Here is a 20,646-nt window from a genome sequence, read left to right as displayed (position 1 = left end):
CCAAGCCACGGGTACCCCGGTTCGATACCCCGGGCTGCGCCGTTCCCGCTGCCGGATCACGGGGGACCGACCCAGCTTCCTCCCTCTTCTACGGCCTCCACGCAGAAGCTAAGAGGCTTTTCTACACCTAGAGCCTCCCCGCGTCCAGACTTCTACCGCCAGCTGTAAGATCATAGCTATATTTAATTTCCAGCGCCCCCCGTGTTCCCTCCCAAAAGATCATTTGGAAAACAAACGTGCACGTACGCGGTGGGATAAACCGTCCCCCTCCCGTCCGTGCCGTCCAACCGGGGGAGCAGCTGCGGAGGCATTGCCTTCGCATACAGTTACAGGGTTTCAACACAGCAAGAGAACGGAGGGAGGTTTTTGGTGTCGCTGGAGAAGACCACAAAGAGAGGGCTGAGGGCACCAGGCTGTGGTCTTCCCTCGAGGCAGAGGCTCAAAGCTGTAGTGCAGTGGAAAGTCTTAGCACTAAAGAGTAAGTCTTGAAAGGAAAAGACAGAAGGGATGGAACAGAAGGGCCTAGGAGAGGCTCCAGAGGCCATGGCAATGCACTAATGCAGTTTCAGTTGAGTTGCTCCACCGCTCCAGCTGCTGCCCCTGCAAGGCCTTTCTCTCGCCCATAACTGAGATCCTGGTGTTCAGTTCAGTGAATCCTGCAGCTCCTCCTTCTGCTTCTTCCTCTCTGCAAGCCACCGCTGGATCTTCTCTTTGAGCTCTGTGTTTGGTCTGATCTGGTCCATAGTGAGGGGGCTCCGGTTGAAAGGATCCGTCTGGTCACTGAAAGACGAGCATCAAGATCATTTAATTAGTTGGACAGTGTCAGTGCTAGAAATGAAAAAAAAGGAAAACAGGCCAAGAAGAGTGACATGATATTCCTGCTGTTAAGCAAAGCAGATTCACTGAGTACCATCAAAAAAGCAAAATGGATCCCCAGAAAGCCCAGGACCTCATGTTGAGTACCTGAGGAGGTGCCGGGCAATAGTGGAACGGTCCACAGTGACCCGGGAGGAGGGCAGGATCACAGGGTCTGACATCAGAGTGCTCATGATCGGATCCAGGAATTCATCACAGGCATCTGCATACGTCTCCTCCTCCTGCTGCTGGCGGTCTGCAAGAGACTGGAGACACGTGGGGCATTGAGAGACTCGGGTTCCCACCTCTGTCCTGCTCCCAGAAACCCAGCTCTGTAGTGATACACAGATGGAAGAGGACACCAGGAAACCCAGGAAACAGTTCCACTGTTTTTTGTGAGCTTAAATTCGCTCTAGTTCTAACCTTGATCCTTTCAGCAAGGTTACTGAAGGACACTATCATGTTGCCAGGCTTGTTGATCTTCTTTAGGACCCGAACAGTCTGGGCAAAGAGCGTGGGCGAGTAGGAGCGGCCATCCTTGGGCACTGTGGCACAGAAGTTTTCTTCATCCCTGCACATAGGTTCAAAGAGAGCAAAAGGCTTAAGAATCCACGTTAACTGGGCTGCAAAACAGAGTCCTCACAACAGCTGCATGACCACAGGAAGGAACTCAGTGCTGTACTGTAATGAAGGGATGTAATGTTAGCCACCGTGTCCCCAGTATGGCTCCTGCCACCCCACAAGTGACAGGCTCTCCTATGTCACCTACCCGAGGTTCAGGTAGATGGTACAGATGTCTGACACAAGCTGCTGTGGCTTGAAATCAAATTCACTGAAATCCTTGACTTTCAGAGCTCCCATTTTAGGCCCAACCAAGTGTTGCAAGAAGTAGTTGAGCATGGAGATGATGCGCTCAGCAAGGAAAGGATGCACAAACAGGGACTTAATTTCTGGAACAGAAACCAACAGTTCTCTGAGCTCTGCAGCAATCCTGCCCCAAGCCCAGGCTCCTGCCCAGCCATGTTGCTCTCCCTACCTGAGGTCAGGAAGGCCAGAGTGCCAATGGTTTCATTGGACATGATGTTGTGGAAGCGGGCCAGCTGGCCAAACATCTGCAGGCTGGACTCCTTCTCCCGGCGAGCCTCCTGGGACAGACTGTCCCACTCACCACGATCCTTCTCGATCTGCTGAACTTTGATCTTGCTGAGGTACTGCAGAGACAACGCAGAAAAGGGGCTGGGAGAACTGGCAGGAAAATGGGCAGCAAGGCCTGAGCCAGGCCTGTTCTCTGCTACTCTAGACTGCCACAGGGGAGTGCTTGGAAAGGTCCCTCAGAGCACAAATGTTCCACAAAACATTAGCCTCTAAACATAACCAACACCACCCATCTTATCTGCCAGCCTCCTAACAATCAATTGTACAAGAGGTAAAAGCTGCCCAGAAATTCCTTTTTAGCAGCCCTGAAGGGTGTGGAGAGACAGTCCTCACCCCCCAGGGACAGGAGTTCACCCAACTGCCTGGGGACAAAAGACCTTTGTTAGGACAGAGCACCTTCAGGAAGGCCCGGGGGGTTGATGATCAAACCCTTGTGGGCTGTTCAAAGCCTGGCTGCCTCCAGAGAGGCCGCAGGCAGATCTGGCAGCCCTCCACCCCTTTTCCCACCAGCCTGCAATAGCTTCTACAGCATGGACACTACAGCCAGCAATGTGGGGAGAGGGAAGGACTGCTGCTGGTGAGACACCAACAGCCCCACACTCAGCCTCACCTGTATGGCTTCATCCAGCAGGAAAATGGCATCATTCATCAGCAGGTTCAGGAAGCGCAGGAAGAGCGGGGGGTTCATTGCCTCCAGGTTCTCTGAAGCGTAATCAGCCAGAGCCTGGGAGGGGGGGAAGAGGATGGCACAGGCTGCAGCACAGTCCCTGCAGCAGAATAGGCCCCCACACTGTACACTCGCCTCCCGCCTCACCTTGATGCTCTGCCGGTACGAGTCAGTGCCCCACATGTACCTCAGGATAGGGTACATGGGGCGGCGGTAGTTGAACTTCTGCTCAAACTGGTGTGGGTCACCTGGGCAGGAGGAGAAATAAATGTGTTTCATGAGTTACTTCTCACAGTCTGAAATAAAGCCCCTGCTCCATCTCCAGGGCAGCACACAAGACCCCACAGCAGGAGAGAAGGGGCAAGGACCTGCTATAATTCCCTTGCAGGTGTCACAGCACAAAGACAGTGCTTCCCACTTACCTGTGAACTCAATGTCCACAAACACTTTGATGAGGGCTTCAGCCAGGTGGGCAGCATTTGGGTACGAGCAGAACACACGCTTGCGATGGAACACACTGGAGATAAGTGGACTCTGGGCCTGGTCCAAGTGAGGCATCACGGCCTCCAACACCTCTGCCAGCTTGGCTCGCAGGTGAGGGTTTTTCATCCTGCAAGAGAAGACCAACAGAAGACAGAATGAGGACTGGGGTGTGGGGACCAAGGGGTTCAGGAGACTCTCCAGAAGCTACCCAACTGTGTGACCATGGGTGAAGCTGGTGACCAGCTGCTGCCTCTCAGTGCCAGGGCAGTCAGTGCCCAGGGTCAGAGCTCAGGCAAAGCAGCCAAGGGTGTGGGAGCAGCAGATCTGTGCTCACTGTGATTACACACTAGCACAAACAGACCCGCAGCACCAGCACAGCACGTGCAGGGATTGATAAAGTTGCTCAAATTTGTGCAGCAGCACTCGCAGAGATATTCCAAACAGATCAATCCCCTGACCATCATCAGATGGGCTTGAGCTGACAAGGCTCCTGTGAGATACACCCACTCAAGTGTTTGGACACCAAGTACCACCTATACCTCAGGTGAAGCCCACATCCTTCAGGCAGTGCCTGGCTCACAGTGCCTCCTGCAGGCACTATTTACCTTTCCCCATGAGATCAGCCCACTTGGGGACCTTGGGAATATCTCAACCAAAGCCCTGACAATTCCCACCTGGTTGTTCCCCTCTGGGCACTCTGCAGGCCAGCACAGGGCTCACCCTGGGGGCTCTACACACCTTTCCACATCACCCATGAAAACGGTAACGAAGTGGAGGACATGCTCCAGAGAATCAGCAGAGGTCTCCAAGATGTCATCAGCAAAACGTCTCAGGAAGATGAAGAAGTCACCCAGGTTATCAGCAAAGAACTCTGTCAACAGAGAGGGTGGGTGAGCTCCTCCATGGGGCAGCTCACCTGTCCCTTTCCTAGCCCTCAATTCTGACTGAAGTTTTGGGAAGTAATCCACTAGATTTAGACACGACAGTGAGGAGAGGTGCCCGGCCTGATGGCATCTGTAACACACAGGGTTCACTGCTCTCTCTAGACTCTCAGCCTGGATGGTTAATCCCAGTGGGCAGGTAAACCACTAGCAGGACACACAACCTCACCTGGCACGTAGGCCAAGGCACTGTTCTCCACCTCTGGCAGGGGGAAGCTTAGTTGGAGCGGCTCTGTTCCACGGTTCCCCAGGGCCAGCTGTACCAGCAGGACAGCCATGGACACCTGCAGGTTCAGGCAGTTCTGCAGCATCTGTGGCTCTGTCATCGCTGTCTTTGTGGAGAGATAGATGGTCATGAGGCGCTCAAACTGCTCCCGCAGGCTGTCGGCAGCAGGGCTGGAGCTCTGCTGAGCTTCTCGCCACGCCACTTGCAGGCGGTGGAGGCTTTGGTTCATCTTCACCATCTGGTCATGCAACCTGCCCAGAAATCAAGGTGTGGAGAGACAGATACACATTCAGCACTGTTCATGGTGCCTGAGCAAGACATGAGCTAGAACTCCCTTTTGTCTCATTCACACCATTCCTGGATATAATCTAGCTGGGACACCAGCAATAGGAACCCTCTAGTCTTGGGTGGACACCAGACCCTGCTAAGGAAGAGCAGCCCCTCACAGGGCAGTCTGGTAAGCTGAGGGAACAGGCAGCCTCCTGGTGCAGCCACAAACCCCTGAGGTCACTAGGGCCAGCCCCAGAGAATCTCCAGAGACATAGGCCAGGTGACACCAGTCTCCCAGCAATGAGCCCCCTAGAGAACTTTTCCACCTATTTGTATATTTAAAGAATAAAGCAGAAGGGGAGGGTGCTTGGATCAATGGTGACCTCACAATATCCAGACAATGATTTGCAGAGGAAAGCTGAGAAACAGAGCTCTTCTCCACAAACCATCTCTGCTGGGAGGGCTCTGCCACTGATGTGCTCTCTGCAGTAGGACACCAGCAGCCCATTCCCTAACAAAAGGGAGAACTGTATGACACGTGGACACGTTCTACAAATCACAGAAGGCTCATTAGACTAGGAGCATCAATGGACAAGCTTTCTTCCCAAAAATCAGTCAGCTTGAGGTTCAACCATTGCTCCCAACAGCAGGTGTGAGGTAGCTCCTAATGCAACTGGAGCATTCACATTACTTGCAAATACCAGACACAAGCCCACACCTGAAAACCCTCTCTGGAACCCTGAAGTGTCTCTGCAGAAACCTGGAGGACAGCATGGTGCTAGGAGGCAGCAGTTACCTGTGGAACCCCAAGTGAAGGGTGTACTGTGTGAGGACCAGGTTTTCTGTCACCAGGTTGTAGCTGTTGGCAAACTCAGGCTCTTGCTGGCCCAGAGCAGGAATCAAGCATGTTTCCTTCTCCAGATCTGGAATGAGAAACCACCTCTGCCTCAAGCTCTCTCCTTGCTCCTTTCAGCTCCTTTTTACTGGCACCACTAGGAGAGGCAACAACCCAAGGAGACCCCCTGTCTCCTTCCCTCACTCCCTGAGGTGTGGGCAAACCTTTCACGTGGACGTTCTTGCTTCTCCTCTCCTCTTCGTTCAGCTCCTTCAGGGCACAGTAGGTAGGGTCAAAACTCAGCAGCCGGGGGGAGTTTGGTTTGCAGAAGGGCTGGCACAGCCTGAGGAGGGCAGCTCCCAGGTTGAGAAAGAAGGCATCTGAGGCATACATCTGGAAGAAGATCTCTGGCATCTGGTTGGCCCAGATCTTGGTGCGGCCTGCATTGGCCTGGAGGCAGTTTCCCAGCCAGGACAAAACCCTGTGCTTTGTCTCTGGAGACAACTGCAGCAGGTTCTTAAGCATCTGGTAGATCTTCTCATGGAACTGGGCCATGAACTATGAGGGGGAGCAGAAGGGAACAAGAGGAGCTGGTGGTGAGGTGGTTCCCACATCTCTCCTGTTGTTAAAGCTCTGGGAGCTCCCCCAGCTCCTGACTGCACCCAGACTCAGCCTCTGTTAACCACCCCTCAGACATACACATCGTGAGCAGGCCAAACCCTGAGGCCAGCAGAGCCATCAGGACCCTGCTCAAAAGCCCATCCCAAAACCACAACTTTACACATTTGTGGCAGCAAAAGTGACCTCAGGAGAAGGTGACTGTGTGCCCAGCCTCTACTCCTGAGTCTTCTGCATCTACATCCTGATCCCTCCAAACCCTTCCTCTGAGGGGGGAACCTGGTTGCCCCCTTAATATTACCTGGTGCTGTGCCTGTAGACAAGTCAATTAACATTTTAATAACAGGACAAACACTAAAAACTGTTTCCTGGTGGTTGTACCAACACCAGCAGCTCAAGCCATGCTGTTCCAGAGCTACTTCTAAAACCCAGAGAGAAGCAGCTCAGTCCTGCATCTGCCTACCTGGTGGATATTGGATTCCTGCACTTTGATCTCCTGGGGGCTGGATCGAGAGGGGTTTAGGAAATAGCTGTGGTTCTCCACCACCCCAGGGGTCTTCAACAGGCAGGAGATGTTCAAAATGCTGCCCAGCAGAGTCTTCTGGTACATCTGCCCATTGCTGGGGTCTTTGGGCTGGACATAGCCTACAAAAACCTAGGAAGCACAGCCGGGCAGTCTGAGAACTAGAAGAAAACCCAGTAAATAACCCCAAAACTAGGTTTGGGAGATAAAGGAGAAGAGAGGCAAGAGTGGAGTCACAGTGACTGCCGAGGAGCTGCAGGGGAGGCACCCACCTGGGCTATGTCCTTCTGCTTGGTGAAGTAGAGCAGCACATCAAGGTATGTGTACAGCAGGATCTGGCAGAGATCAAGATCCCTGACCCTGCCCAGGAGGATATCAAGCACGGGCACCATCACCTCCCCAAAGGTCCGTACCTCCTCGTCCATTCTCAGGGCTTCGATCACCTCCTCCAGGAACTCAGCCACAGCTTCAAAGTCTGGCAGGGGGGTGGGTCAGGAGTGTTTGTCCCCACACCTCCCCCTTCAAAAAAAACAGCCCAACCCCACAGGCACCCAGCTGGCAGCCCAGCCTACTTACATGCCCCTCTCAGTGCCTCCAGGAGCATTTCCACCAGCTGCTCATACACATTCTGGTGGACGTAAATCTCTGGGGTGAGGAGGATGGTCCGGGCGTTGGACACCGTCAGGTTCCGGCAGCGCACAGCAAAGGGCAGCAAGTTCTCGGGCACCTTGGTGATCTGGGCAAGGACCACGGGACAGAGCTGGGACCCTGTGACCTGCTCCAGGCCTACTCAGCACCTGGGAGCAGAGCCAACCCCTCCTGGCAGCAGCCCCTGCCCACCTCTTCTCTAGCCCTCTGGAAACAGGCATAGAGGTAGCGTAGGATCTGTCTCTCCCCGGCATCCCGGTCAGCAGAGAGATTCTGGGTGCTGGAGGAGGTCATGTGGATGAGGTGGTTCCCTGGCTCCTGCAGCAGCAGGCGGGTGAACAGGGCCTGGGCAGCAGGACAGACAGACTGAGGGAAGCAGAGACAAAGGGAAGCAGAGACAAACCCTCTGGGAAAAGCAGCCCCCCCCACTCCCCCTACTATGGGCAGAGTTATTTCTGCTCTCAAGAGCTCTCCAGCCCTCAGGGAGCCACAGAGGGCCAGAGCCTGGGCTGGTTTTGCCCCTCAGCTCAGCAGCTTCTCCAGTCCCATTAAAGGTGGGGGGGGTGCGAAACAGCCCCAGCATGAGTTGTGTGAATAGTGAAAACCACCACAAACAACTGCCTTACACCCCACTCTGGAAAAACTCTTTCTTGCCATCTATCTGTGGGGCCCCAAACGACAACCCTGCTCCAGCCTCAGGCCCCAGTCCCACCTGGCTATTACCAGCACCAGAAGCTCCCCCCTAGGCCTTCCCACTGACCCCACCTGCTCCACGTTATCCATGTCCAGCCAGTCCTGGTCATCCAGGTCTGCAGCCATTTCCTCCAGGTAGACGCAGCGTGCTGGGATCCCATTCCCACTCTTCATGCTGGGGTCACCTGAGGAAGGCCCAGGCAGACCCATTTTCCACCCAAACCCAGGGAGAATGGTGCCCGTGGTGCTGCAAGGCTGGAGCAGGCTCCCTCCCCCAGCCCTCCCCTCAGATTCCTGACACCTCTGCCCAGTCCCAGGGAGCTTCTGAGCCCCCTCCCAGACTGCCCAGGGCTCTCCTAGCACTCACTGTTATCAAGGGTGATGAGAAAGATCCTCTGGATCATGTGGTTGATGTTGAGCTGCTCGCACAGCTCCCGCTGCGAGCGGAACGAGCGGCTGATCTCTGCCACCGAGTAGTCACACTCGTCCAGGCTCTCTGAGACGCTGTTGTCAGAGTCATCTTGACTAGGTAATGCATCCTCACCTGCAGGACAGAGGCCTCAGCACCCTTAGTGTCCCCTCAGCGGCCCCTTCAACATTCCCCAGAGCCCCCTCAGCGTCTCCCCAGAGCAGTCGGTGCCTGCCCCACCCCACGCCCGGCACCTGTTAGCTGCCGCCGCTGCTGCTGCTGCTGCTTCTGGACGGCGACGAACTGCTTGGCGTCAGCAATAGAACCGAAGAGGGCGGCGAAGGGGTTGCTAGAGATGCTGTTGTTGTTCTCCTGGTCGGTCATCGTCCCCTCAGGGCCGCGCCATGCGGGAGGACCAAGGCGGAGCTACAGGGAGAGCGGCCAGTAGGGCCCGGGCGGCCGGACAAGGCGAACCCGGGCCCCGCAGACCCGCCCCAGCCCCGCCACGAGGGCCTCGCAGAGCCTCCACGCCGGCTCGGTTCCGGCCCAGCCCCGCTCCCCAGGGCCTGCAGAGCTCCAGGCCCAGCACCCCGCACTCACCTACAGAAAGCGCTGCACCACTCCACCGCGTCGTCGCGTCGCGCCACCAAAGACGTCACCAACCCGCGCCGAGAGCACGCAAGACAGGCGGCGGCTTTAAATAGCGGGAGGGGGGCGGGGCTGCGGCTGCAACGCCCCCTGGGGGCGGGGAGGACTGGGCGGTCCCGCAATCTGCATAATGCAAATCGCCTCATTAATAATTAATTAGCGCTCCATCGAATACTACGGCGCGATTAGAATAATGCAAATCGTCTCATTAATATTTAACCCGTTCCCCATGACCTAACACGCGGTCTATTTGCATTATGGAAATTTTGCTCATGAATAATTACTCAGCTCAACAGACATACAGGTCTCATTTGCATAATGCAAATGCGCTCATTAATAATTAATCAGATCAACATAGGTTTTTATAAGGGTTATTTGCATATGGAAATTCTTCTCATGAATAATTAATCAGCCCCATAGACACGTGTTCGTGCAATTTCCATAATGCAAATAGGGTCATTAAAATTTAATAAGCACTTCATCGATTTGTTGTTGGGATATTTGCATTATGGAAATTTTGATCATAAATAATTAATGCGCTTTCATTTGGCTTCTGTTTTATGTGATCTGCATAAGGCAAATTAGGTCATGAATAATTAATTAGCCATAGTTACTTATAACTGTTGTGTTAGATCTATAGGATTAAAACACAGGAGGTGATACAGGAAACTACTCAGTGCTTAACGTGTGAATGTGTTGAATGTACAGAAAAAACAAACCAACCCTTGCTTCTAGACTAGAAATGAATGAAAACAATTAGCAAATTAAAAATCAGGGTTATGCAAATAAGAAATTATGGTAATTACGTCTTTTTTCAAAGTTTTTAATTGACTATTTAATAAATAATTAGTCAAATTTATTACAGCTGCTTATTTGCATAATGAAACACCTGCTTTTAATTGCATAATGATGATGAAAAAACCTACACATAACGTTTATCTAATTTGCTTAATAATCTCATTATTTCCTTAATTATTTTTAAATTTCATAAACCTGTACATATATTTATTTTTATAGCTATTAATTTTTAATATAATAAATATAAGTCCCCCCCTCCCTCCCCCTTCCTCCCCCTCCCTCCCCCCCCCATACCCCCCCCCTCCCTCCCTCTCTTTCCCCCTCTCTCCCCCCCCACTAAATATCGCGGGGTTAGGGGGGGTTGGAATGATCTCTTTATATATTGTGGATTTATGGAAGATTCTGAATCATCTCTTGGGATCTTGGCAAACCTGTGGGGTGGGAGCGGGTCTAGGGCACAGCGTGGGGGGGGGGGGCAGCTTTGGGGGGGCCTTCCTGGAGCCACAAACGGAACTGGGGGGGGAGTTTGGGGGTGGTATTTGGGCCATATATGCGGCAGCGTAAGGGTTAAAATCTGGAGTTCGAGGGGGTTTGGGGGCAATGTGTGGGGCTGGGGAATAGGGCTGGAAGGGGGGAGGGGGGGGATGCGGGTGGAATTGGGGCTGGTTCACTGGAACCATTCACTGGGTAGAAAGGGTTAATATGGGGGATCTCTGGAGGAATGTGTGGGGCGGGGGGGCAGTTGGAGAGCGGTTCACTGGGACCATTGACTGGGTAGAAAGGGTTAATATGGGGGATCTCTGGAGGAATGTGTGGGGCGGGGGGGCAGTTGGAGAGCGGTTCACTGGGACCATTCACTGGGTAGAAAGGGTTAATATGGGGATCTCTGGAGGAATGTGTGGGGCGGGGGGGCAGTTGGAGAGCGGTTCACTGGGACCATTGACTGGGTAGAAGGGTTAATATGGGGATCTCTGGAGGAATGTGTGGGGCGGGGGCAGTTGGAGAGCGGTTCACTGGGACCATTCACTGGGTAGAAAGGGTTAATATGGGGGGATCTCTGGAGGAATGTGTGGGGCGGGGGGGCAGTTGGAGAGCGGTTCACTGGGACCATTCACTGGGTAGAAAGGGTTAATATGGGGGATCATTGGAGGAATGTGTGGGGCGGGGGGGGCACTTGGAGAGCGGTTCACTGGGACCATTCACTGGGTAGAAAGGGTTAATATGGGGGATCATTGGAGGAATGTGTGGGGCGGGGGGGGCACTTGGAGAGCGGTTCACTGGGACCATGCGTGGGGTGCAAGGGGTTAATTTCTGGAGTGGAAAGGGGGCGGGGGGGGGGAGGTGTCTGTATGCTGAGACGCCCCCGTGGGCTCACGGTGTGTCCGCTCAGCGGTTCATAAACACACGAAAAGTGTAAATACAGCGATCACTATCGGTGTGTGGGGGTGCACACGGTGTGTGTGTGGGAGTTCAGATACACACAGCCCCCCCACACCCCCACACCCCCAAGCAGGACCCCCCTGTGTCCCCCCCCCGCCCCGATGTCACACAGACACCCCCCGGACCCCCCTGCAGCGCGGGCGCGGGGGGGTGGGGTCACACATTGACCTGATGTATATACTCAAATACACACTTTAATACGTTTCTTTATTTAATATATAACTTTATTTACGCATGTATTTGTACACGGAAACGCATTTTCACACATCCCTGGATTTAACCCGTTCTCCCCCAGTGCCAGGGGTGCCGCGGCCCCGGGTGTACGCGGCAGGAGCCACGGGGGGGAGCACGGGTGGGCGGGGGTCCTACCCTGGGACTGGGGGTGGCGGTAGTGTCTGATGAGTAATTAGTGGGGTGGTTAATGACGAACCCTGGCTGTGCCTGGAAAGGGGGGACCCCATCCTGCTCAGGCCGAGCTGATTACTGCCTCCCCTGGTGCTGCTAATTGAACTGTATTAATGTAATTAAACTCATTAATTGCATTCGTTTAATAGTGTTAAGCTGAGCCCGCTGCGGCTGGTGCTGATTTGGGGAGGGGGGGGGGGGGTTGTAGGAGGGGTGGTACTGGGGACCGTGTGGGGCTAGGGGATGCGGTGTGTGTCCTGGAACCGAGTGTGGGGCTGGGGGGGGGCAAGGCGTAGTGCGGACGGGGCGATCTGGGGGTGTCGGGAGGCGGGGGGTGGGCATCGGGAGATGTCTGGGGAAGTCCTGTAGCGACGAGTGGGGCGATCGGAGGGGACCTTGGTGCGAACTGTGGGGACGGTTTTGGGGCTGTGAGGGGCGTGGGGCGATGCCCGGGGTTCCAGCGGAGGCCGCGCCCCCCCGGACTACATCTCCCGGTGTGCCGCGGGGCGAGGAGGGGGCGGGAGAGGGAGGAGCAGCGGGGAACCAACGAGAGCGAGGATCTACCGAGGAACCAATGAGAGAAGAGATGGGCGTGGCCGAGAGCAGAGGAGCCAATGAGATCGAGGATTGGCTGAGGAACCAATCAGTGAGGGGGCGGTGCCGAAAAAAACAATGAGGGCGGAGAGGGGCTGAGGAGGGGAGAACCAATGAGATCGAGGATTAACCGAGGAACCAATCAGCGCGTGGAGACCTGAGAAGCCAATGAGGGTGGAGTGGGGAGGGGCCGAGGGCTGAGAAGCCAATGAGGACGAGCATTGTCCGAGCAGCCAATGAGAATCAAGCGAGGCGGGGCCGCGAGCGGACAAATTATGAATGCACGGGGGCGGGGCCCTGGCAGCGAGAGCCAATGAGAGCGAGGATCGCAGATAGGACCAATCAGCGCGAGGCCTTGACGAAAAAACAATGAGGGCAGAGTGGGGCGGGGTTGAGGGCGTAGGAACCAATCAGCACGGATCAGGCCTGAAGAGCCAATGAGAGCGGAGAGGGACGGGACCGAGGGCTGAGATGCAAATGAGTGGGAGGTTGGGCCGAAGAGCCAATGAGAATCGGGCGAGGCGGAGCCGCGAGGGAAGAAATAAACGAGGAAGACGCGGGGCGGGGCCTAGGCGGCAGGAGCCAATGAGGGCGAGGATTGGGGGAAGAACCAATCAGCGTGGGGAGACGCAGAAAAAAACCATTGAGGGCGGGGCTGGGCTGAGAGAAGTTACCAATCAGCGCGGGACATTGTCAGGAATTAATTGGGGCGGAGCCAATCAGCGCGGGGCTGAACAAGCAATGTGGCGGGAGCGATGGTGCCGGGGGGAGCCCAAGTCCCGCTCCCCCCGGGACTCCGGTCGCGCTGAGGAGGGGTCGCGCTGCGTCCCTGTGGTCAGAGGGCTCCCTGCTGGGGGGCAAAGGGTGGGCTGGCGCGCTTCTCCCCGCTCGGCCCGACCCCCCCAGGGTGTGCAGCAGCCCTCCCCGCGGGGACTGATAACTTAGTATTGGACAAACACGACTCCCCCCCCCCCGTGCTGGTGATGTCTTTATTGCAGAGGCTGTCACCTCCCCTGGTGACTGCACGTGCCTCCTGACAGCAGAACAACTCTGCACAAGTGATGCCGGGAGGAGGTCTGAGGTTGGCTATGGCACTGTGGGCACGGGATGCCCCGCCAGGCACAGGGGACACGGCCCCTCCCCTCCTGCAGCCCCCGGGCAGCAGCTCAGGCATTGGTCTCCCGCATCTTGTCATGGCTGCCTGGAACGCTGAGCTTGGCCAGAAGGTCCTGAGGGGGTCGGGTCCCTGGCAGGGCACAGGGCTGCAGGAGGTGATCCCAATAAAGGCTGAGTGTGGAGTGTTCCTGCTGCTCCAGCTCCTTCAGCTCATGCAGTTCCTTGGCGCTGGCTGCTGGTGTCTGCACCTCGAAGGTCATGTCGAAGCGGCTGTAGTCCACCTGGAAGGCACCTTTCTCCAGGGACATGCAGGGCTCAAAGCGGTACCCCCAGAGGATCTCATCCTCTGTGTAGGAGGTGCGGGCTTGGCACGTCATTCCTGCCAGGAGACAATGCCTGAGATGCTGCTGCTGCAGCTGTGATTAACCACCCTCTACCCCACACCTCCAGGATGGGAGTTGATTACATCCCCAGGCATCATCTGCTGGGGTACAGGCCCTGAATCTGAGCTTGCCTGGCACTTCCAGGCCCTGAGGTGATGCCTGTCCTCACCTAACCCCCCTGCCTCCCTCACCCCCCCTATTCTGCTCACCTGTGGCTTCCACAATGCCCTCGAGGATGATGATGATCTCAAACTGCTCCCGGCACAGTGACTCAGCTGACAGGTCCCAGAAGGGACTCTGGGGGTTGATGACGTGGCAGATGATCTGGGGCTCCACCAGGAACAGGCGGTCCTCCCCTGTGTCATAACCCAGGTTCAGCTCCGACTGCTCCAGGGGGATGAATTCCCCCTCAGGTGTCTGCCGGGACTTGATCAGCTTGGCCCGGATCTTGGCATCCACCATGTGGCTGTCCCTCAGGTCCCCCACGCGGAACATCAGGCAGAGCTTCTCATCTCTTCGGGAGACGACGCAGTTCTTGCTGAAGATGAGGGTCTGGGCACGCTTCTTGGGCCGGGAGATCTTGACAAACATGCAGCCCACCATCAGGGCATCAATCATGGAGCCGATGATGGACTGAGCCATCAGCAGGATGACACCCTCGGTGCAGTTGGCCGTCACCATCCGGAAGCCGTAGCCGATGGTCCGCTGGCTTTCCACCGAGAAGAGCAAGGCAGAGATGAAGCCGTCAACGTTCTCGATGCATGGCCGCCAGTCAGGGTCGCCCTGGTGCCTGATGTCATCACGCACCCAGGCATCAAAAAAGTAGATGCTGCCGAAGACCACCCAGGTGACAATGTAGCACATCATGAAGACAAAGAGGAACCAGCGGTACTTGAGGTCCACAATGGTGGTGAAGATGTCTGAGAGGAATCGCTTCTTCTCCTGGATGTTGCCCAGGTTCACGCGGCACTTGCCTACCTTGGTGACATAGCGCTGCCGCTGCCGCTTGCTGGCTTGGACCATGGGCCCATCCTCCTCCAGCAGCTTTCGGCGCCGGCTCTGCAGCCCCTCAGCAGTGGTGCCAGTGGAGGCAGCTCGGGCAGGCACCTTTCCGTGCACTGAGGTGGGGATGCTGGGCACGCTCAGGGCATGCAGTGGATACCAGTGGGCGCCGGCAGTGGGCGGTGGAAACCGGAGTTGCTCGCTGGGCCGATGCGGGGTAGCCGCGCCAGGCGGCAGGGATGAGGGGCCAGGGACAGTGCTACTGCTGCCGAGGTAGGGTGGGGATGGGCAGTTTGGCATCAGGGAGCTTCTCGTGGCGGTAGCAGTGGCTTCCTGCTGGCTGTCCTCCACTGGAGCCCTAGGGGCAGATGGGACTTCGGGCTGTGGAGGGGAAAGGAGCCGGTGGGGTAAGGAACGGCTCCTGACAACCGCGCCCATCTGGCGGCGTTGTCCAAAGGGTGCCTGGGAGCCCCAGCAAGAGCCATACCTGCTGGGAGAAGGTGCCATAGCGGCCGGAGCCGGAGGGCGGCCGGGGCAGGTAGGCCAGCATATGCTTGGCGGTGGGGGTCTGCGCTGGGGGGATGGAGTTGCTGCGGCCACGGGGCTCCTCGGAGCCCGTCCAGCCTCCTCCCAGGCTGCTGTGGGCACAGGGCAGCACCATGGTGGGGCCAAGTGGGGGCTCAGCCCTGGGCCGGTGGCAGGGTCCTGCGTCAGGGGACACAAAGCAGGGGAGTTATTTTGGAGGAGGCGGTGGGGCCGGCAGCGCACGTGCTGGCGATGGAGCCGTGCCAGGGCAGCCAGGGGCCGGCAGCAGATGGCTAAGCCCATTAGGGGCCATAATTGCATTGCAGAGGCAGGGATGGAGGCGGCCGCCGGTGGCGGGAGCAGCCACGGCAGCCGGAAAGCCACAGGTGAGCTCTAGCCCGGTGTTCCTCCTGTTAATTGCTATTTCCCTAACGAGCTTGGAGCAGAAACACGCAGCTCCGGGCGAGAGGGGCAGCCCGCGGAGAGGGTCACTGAGATGGTGGGGTTCCCACATGGGGATGTGACGAAAGGTGACGTCCCTGGAAGTGCTGTCCCGAGAGCGGCCACCGGCGGGGATGGGACCGGGGGTGCGGCCGCTCCAGCATCCACATCCCGCACCTCTCCCATGCCCACCAAGCTCCCACCTCCCCCCCGGCTGGGACCGGTGAGTCCCACGGGCTGCCCTCCCGCCCTGCGCAGACCCCTGGGGGGAAGGGGCACCAACCTCATGTCCAGGAGGAACAGCGGCCGGAGCGGCAGACGTCGCGCTGGGCTGGCGGCTCCCGCTGCGCCCCGGCCGCCGCCGGCATCTTCTCACTGGTCGTGGATGGGAATTCAGCTGTGCCAGTGGAAGGGAAGTTCGGAGGGGGAGCTGGGCACCCACCGCCAATCCTTCTCCGTCGGCAGAAGGTCACCCGTTAATCTGTCTCAATGACAGGCACAATTACCTCGACACGATTAAATTGGAAGGAGCGGGTGCCCGGGGGAAGGAGGAGGAGGGGTTTCCCTGCGGATTTCCCAGCTCTCGCCCTCGGGTGATGCTCCCCGCCTGCTCCTGGGGACAGGACCGGCAGCAAGAGCTGGAAGACGTTCCCCACCTCCTGTCCAGCCTGTGCTCCGGGTTGAACAAGGTCCGTGCTCACTCACCCTCCTCCTCTTGGGACTCCCCCCTGCGAAGGCCCTCCCCCGACACTCACCATGGCTGGAGCCCCCGCGCCATGAAGACTCGGTTATTTACCAGCCGGGCCCCCGAAACCTCCGCTGATAAGAAAGACGGCAGATGAAGGAGAGATTAGTCACTAATCTCTCAAGGAAGATGAATCTGCAAGCTGGACCCTGAGGAAGGGACGCGCGCAGGGGCAGACGGGAGTGCAGCCCGCTCACAAAGTTGGAAATTTCCTGGAGGTCCTGTCCTTTTCCCACTTTATTTTTTTTTCCCACCAGCAGAGTATTTTCTCCCTGGCAATAAACCTTTCTGACATAAAGCACTGAGCCATGTCCTCTGGCGAGGCGGTGGATGAAGGACAGGGTGGGCAGGAGGCAGCAGGACACCCTCCCTTCGATGTATCTTCCACGACGCAACGCCTGTAGGCTCCTTTGAGTATTTATTCAATGACTGAATGAGTGTTGATACCTCAAGCCCTCCTGAGAAGCACCTGATGCTGGCTTTCTGCTGCCTGTGTCTCCTTCCCGTCCCACCACAGCTGGAGCGGCTGCTGCTTTCCTTGCCCAGGCTCTCTCTGAGGTTCAGAAGAGGATTTACATCTTTTGGCTCAACCCTCCCGGGCACAGCGAGGTGGTGGTGGGACCGGGCTGGACTCAGGGCCGGGATGCACCCGGCTTTTCCTGCTGGGTTGGGTTCGCTTTCCTTTTAGTGTGGAAAAACCAACAACGGCTGGAAAATGCTGGTGGCCACACCCCAGCGTCAGAGGAGCAGGCTCGGATCGACTCCCAAGGGCCCCAGACGCGGTCGGCGGCGGGGCGGACTCTGCTTCAGAAGCGGGAATGCCCATGGCCGCCCCTCGGGGTGGGTTATCTCGGCCCGCAGACCTATCTGTCGGCCGCAGCAGGGCCATGGGCTGGCGGGTGACAGCGCAAGCCGGGGGGATGCTGCTGGCTCTTCTCGGGTGGGTGTCCTCCTGCGTCACCACCTTCGTGCCGCTCTGGAAGAGCCTCAACCTGGACCTGAACGAGCTGGAGGTCTGGACTATGGGGCTGTGGCAGGTTTGCATCGCCCAGGAGGAGGGAGCCGTGGAGTGCCGGTCCCACGGCTCCTTCCTAGCGCTGCCCCCCGAGCTACGCGTCTCCCGGCTCCTGATGTGCCTCTCCAACGGGCTGGGGCTGCTGGGCTGCCTCCTGGCCGCCCCAGGGCTAGAGGCCTGGACGGCCTGCGAGGACAGACCGTGGCTGAAGCGGCGGCTCCTGCTCGCCGGTGGAGCAGCGTTGGGCACGGCGGGCATAGCCACCCTAGTGCCGGTCTCCTGGGTCGCCTACAACACCGTCCTCGACTTCTGGGACGACACCGTCCCCGACATCGTCCCCCGGTGGGAATTTGGGGAGGCCACCTTCCTGGGGTGGTTCGCCGGAGCCTTCTTGGCTGCCGGTGGGCTGCTCCTTGCCTGCAGTGCCCGCTCCATGGGGACGGCATCCCCGCCGGCCCCCGCCAGCCGCCAGACCCCCTCCAGGCGGGGACCAGGCGGGGGCCACACCCCGCACCCCAAAAACGCAGACCTGGTTATCTAGGGACTCGGGGCACCGTGCCCCACGCGTCTCCCGGCTCTTCCCCCGGCAGGGACAGAGCTTCAGTGCTTCAACGGATGATTTGCCGCTTCCTACGGCAGCTTTGCAGATCTTTTTTTCTTTCTCCTGTGTGTCTGCTTCGCTTCTTCTCTTTTAAGGAGCAACCGCTTTTCCCGCAGCACTCGCCGAGCGAGGGTGGGAAGGCGGCGAGGCCGAAGGGGCTGAGCAGCACTTGGGACTCCTGGGGACTTTTGCGGCAGTCACATCTTGGTGACGCTGCGCTGGCATCTCCCGCCGCAGCCGAGTCTGCCGCACTTTGCAGCTACGCCCCGGTGCAGCGGCTCCTTCTGTACGTGTCCCTGTCCCGCTGATGTATTCGCAATAAATTATCGTAGCGGCCGGCGGCAGCCTGTCTCCGTGTTCTCAACAGTCACAGCTGCATCTTGTACAAGCAGGGAGGAAGGGTGGGGGCTGGCAAGGGCAGCGCTGCCCCTCCGAGGATGCTTTGCTCCGTTCATAAAAGACGGGGGTGGGGAGCAGAGAAAGGTGGAAAACAAGGGGGAGAGAGAACGGGGCAGATGAGGTGCCGGCAAAGCCACGTCCCCTGCAGCAGCCTCATCTTCTCATAGCTAAGACGATAAAGCCCTTAAGTGTGGCACAGAGCTTCCTGCAGCGAGTTCCTCAGATGCGTCCCTCACTTGTGCAGGGAGGTGGGGGAGCCGCTGAGCTCTGGGGGTCTCCTTGTCCCTTTCCTCCACCCTTCCCTGATGCAGCTGGAAAAAAACAACAACAAACAAAACAAAAAAACGAAGCCAGGCTGACGGCACAGAACATGAGGCTGGATTGACAGGTCCTGACAACAGCCGCCAGGGCGCTGGGCAGCAGTCAGGTTCACCCCCGGTTTAATCCCCACCCGGGAAAAGCCGCGGGCGCGTGACCTGAGTGGAGGAAGCCCCCGGCAGACACTGGCATTCCTGGGGGGAACCAAAGTCCGCCCTCCTGCCACAGAGCCCTTGGGAAACCTGCCCTTTGCTCAGACGAGGACCAGAGTACGGGAGCGGATGGGCCGGGCAAGGAGAGACCAACCCACGGGTGCCTGTGCTCCAGGGGTGCAAAGGGGAAAGAGGGGAGAGGCAGATGCTCAGTCCTTCTCTATGAAGTTCAAGGAGGTAAAGGAGGAGGGTGGCATTCTTGGCTGTCAAGTGGCTTTCCAAAGCCCCACTTTGAGAGGTCTGACCAACCCAGAAAACAAAAGAGAGCCTGATGTGGCTCCAGCCCCTCACCTATGGCCTTGGGACACGGGGGGGACAGGACACCCAGCAAAGCTTTCCAGCTCCGGGACACTTCTCCACTCCAGCCCAATCCAAATATCAAGACTTCCCAGGCACCAGCCTGTGCTCGTGACAAGTCTTTGCTGTCTATTTTTGGCTTTGGACCTGGGCTGGATCTTTCCCTTTCTGGACGCAGCACAAAGAACAGGGCACAGCCACCACCTTGTGACCGTCAGAATAACCGGATTCTCCTAATTTGGGAGTGTCTCCCCAAACCACATCCGACTGCCTCCCAGTCAGGATGACACAACAGCGTTGCAAAAGCTTGCCTTGGAACTGCTTGGTCCTCTACAAGCCTGTAGTGTCACAGCCCAGGGAGCTCTGCCTAAAGGCTGAATGTTCCCCCAGAATCCATTCCAGGGGCTCATCCCTCTGCTTGCCCACAAAACGGGCAAAAAACCTGAAAAAAGTGGCAGCCCCGGCTCTGCAGCACTCTGTTACCTGGGGGAGGCATAGCTCAGGGGTTTGACACAGGCAGCTGGAGTCTCTGTAGACAGCTGCGCTTCTGCTTTATCGTTAAATAGCAGGGAGAATGCCGGATTCTTCCCCTGGAGCTATTTATTCCTAAAGGGGGAAGGCACGCCCACCGAGCAGGGGGGACCGTGCCGACAATTTCCATTCACAGATAGCTCGGCTAATTACAACACATTTGGTACCCGGAGCAAGTCCTAGAAACGTCTAATTTCCTGGGAAAAACCCTTACCCGTGTGTCTCTCCCCTCTTCCAACGCTGCTGACAAGAAATCTGTTCTGCCAGAGCCAAACAGCAGCGTCAGGTACAAGGGTGCCATTAAAACGCAGGGTACTCTTAGCAGCATAATGTGTAATTAAGTGTTTCCATTTCTCGATTAATAAAGAAAAATAGAGAATCCATCTACCAGAAGAGAGCACTTTTCCTTCCTCATTACTGCTTTAATGTGAATGTGTATCTCCCACAGCTTGCTCCCTCTCCCAAACCCCAGGAGTGAGCAGAGAGCAACTTGTGAGGGAAATCAGCTCTGGATTCTCTGCTTCCAAGAGCCAGACTCATAAGAAATCTCCCAGCATAAGTCACAAACTCTGAGGTTTTCTCAGGACCTGCCTACCCAGCCCCTTCCCAACATGGTACTCCAAGCTCAGTGACACTCAGAAACACCAAACTCACCCCTTTTCCTGCTAAAGAATATGAATTCCTGTCCCGGCAACTCCCAAGGGCTCTGCTGTCTTCACAGGAGACCCACCATCAGCACACACATGGTTCTGCCTCTAGAAGCTTCATCAAGCTGCAGAAATTTCAGCTTTATTTTGCCCACAGATTTTTTTTTTCCTGCTTCCTTTTCTTCATACTGATGCCAGGAAGAACC

General features: G+C 56.9%; 3 protein-coding genes across 6 annotated transcripts; 1 reads left to right on the top strand and 2 right to left on the bottom strand.

The window, feature by feature from the left end:
- Positions 1-40: 40 nt before the first annotated feature.
- On the bottom strand, positions 41-9,004 carry UBE4A (ubiquitination factor E4A). Of its 3 annotated transcripts, XR_003988538.1 has the most exons (21): positions 8,924-9,004; positions 8,578-8,749; positions 8,282-8,458; positions 7,987-8,099; positions 7,414-7,566; positions 7,150-7,309; positions 6,846-7,048; positions 6,514-6,705; positions 5,657-5,990; positions 5,394-5,520; positions 4,271-4,578; positions 3,899-4,031; positions 3,100-3,287; positions 2,825-2,925; positions 2,621-2,734; positions 1,892-2,066; positions 1,625-1,805; positions 1,279-1,426; positions 964-1,121; positions 247-780; positions 41-162 (listed from the first exon to the last, which is right to left on the bottom strand). XR_003988538.1 is itself a non-coding variant. In XM_030464831.1 (20 exons), the coding sequence occupies exons 2-20, from the start codon at positions 8,705-8,707 to the stop codon at positions 642-644; spliced, it is 3,234 nt and encodes a 1,077-aa protein (XP_030320691.1). In that variant the 5' UTR covers positions 8,708-8,749; positions 8,924-9,004; the 3' UTR covers positions 166-641. The 3 variants fall into 3 exon arrangements, 2 of the variants coding, with proteins under 2 accessions (XP_030320691.1, XP_030320692.1); XM_030464831.1 differs by lacking the exon at positions 41-162 and having other exon boundaries at positions 166-780; XM_030464832.1 differs by lacking the exon at positions 41-162 and having other exon boundaries at positions 166-780; positions 5,657-5,825.
- A 4,157-nt stretch (positions 9,005-13,161) lies between these two features.
- Positions 13,162-20,645, bottom strand: LOC103533976 (G protein-activated inward rectifier potassium channel 4). 2 transcript variants are annotated; one of them, XM_030464837.1, is made up of 5 exons: positions 20,448-20,645; positions 15,959-18,746; positions 15,197-15,414; positions 13,917-15,090; positions 13,162-13,703 (listed from the first exon to the last, which is right to left on the bottom strand). In XM_030464837.1, exons 3-5 carry the CDS (start codon positions 15,368-15,370, stop codon positions 13,375-13,377), a joined length of 1,677 nt encoding a protein of 558 aa, XP_030320697.1. In that variant the 5' UTR covers positions 15,371-15,414; positions 15,959-18,746; positions 20,448-20,645; the 3' UTR covers positions 13,162-13,374. The 2 variants fall into 2 exon arrangements, with proteins under 2 accessions (XP_030320697.1, XP_030320698.1); XM_030464838.1 differs by lacking the exon at positions 20,448-20,645 and having other exon boundaries at positions 15,959-16,156; positions 16,431-17,224.
- On the top strand, positions 17,239-17,991 carry CLDN25 (claudin 25). Its single transcript, XM_008499866.2, has one exon. It carries the CDS (start codon positions 17,239-17,241, stop codon positions 17,974-17,976), a length of 738 nt encoding a protein of 245 aa, XP_008498088.2. The 3' UTR covers positions 17,977-17,991.
- Position 20,646: the final 1 nt, after the last annotated feature.

Source organism: Calypte anna, chromosome 24 (genome assembly GCF_003957555.1).
Source record: "Calypte anna isolate BGI_N300 chromosome 24, bCalAnn1_v1.p, whole genome shotgun sequence".
NCBI classification, from domain to species: Eukaryota; Metazoa; Chordata; class Aves; order Apodiformes; family Trochilidae; genus Calypte; species Calypte anna.
Note: the sequence above shows the minus strand (reverse complement) of the source record. Positions and strands in the feature narration are given on the sequence as shown.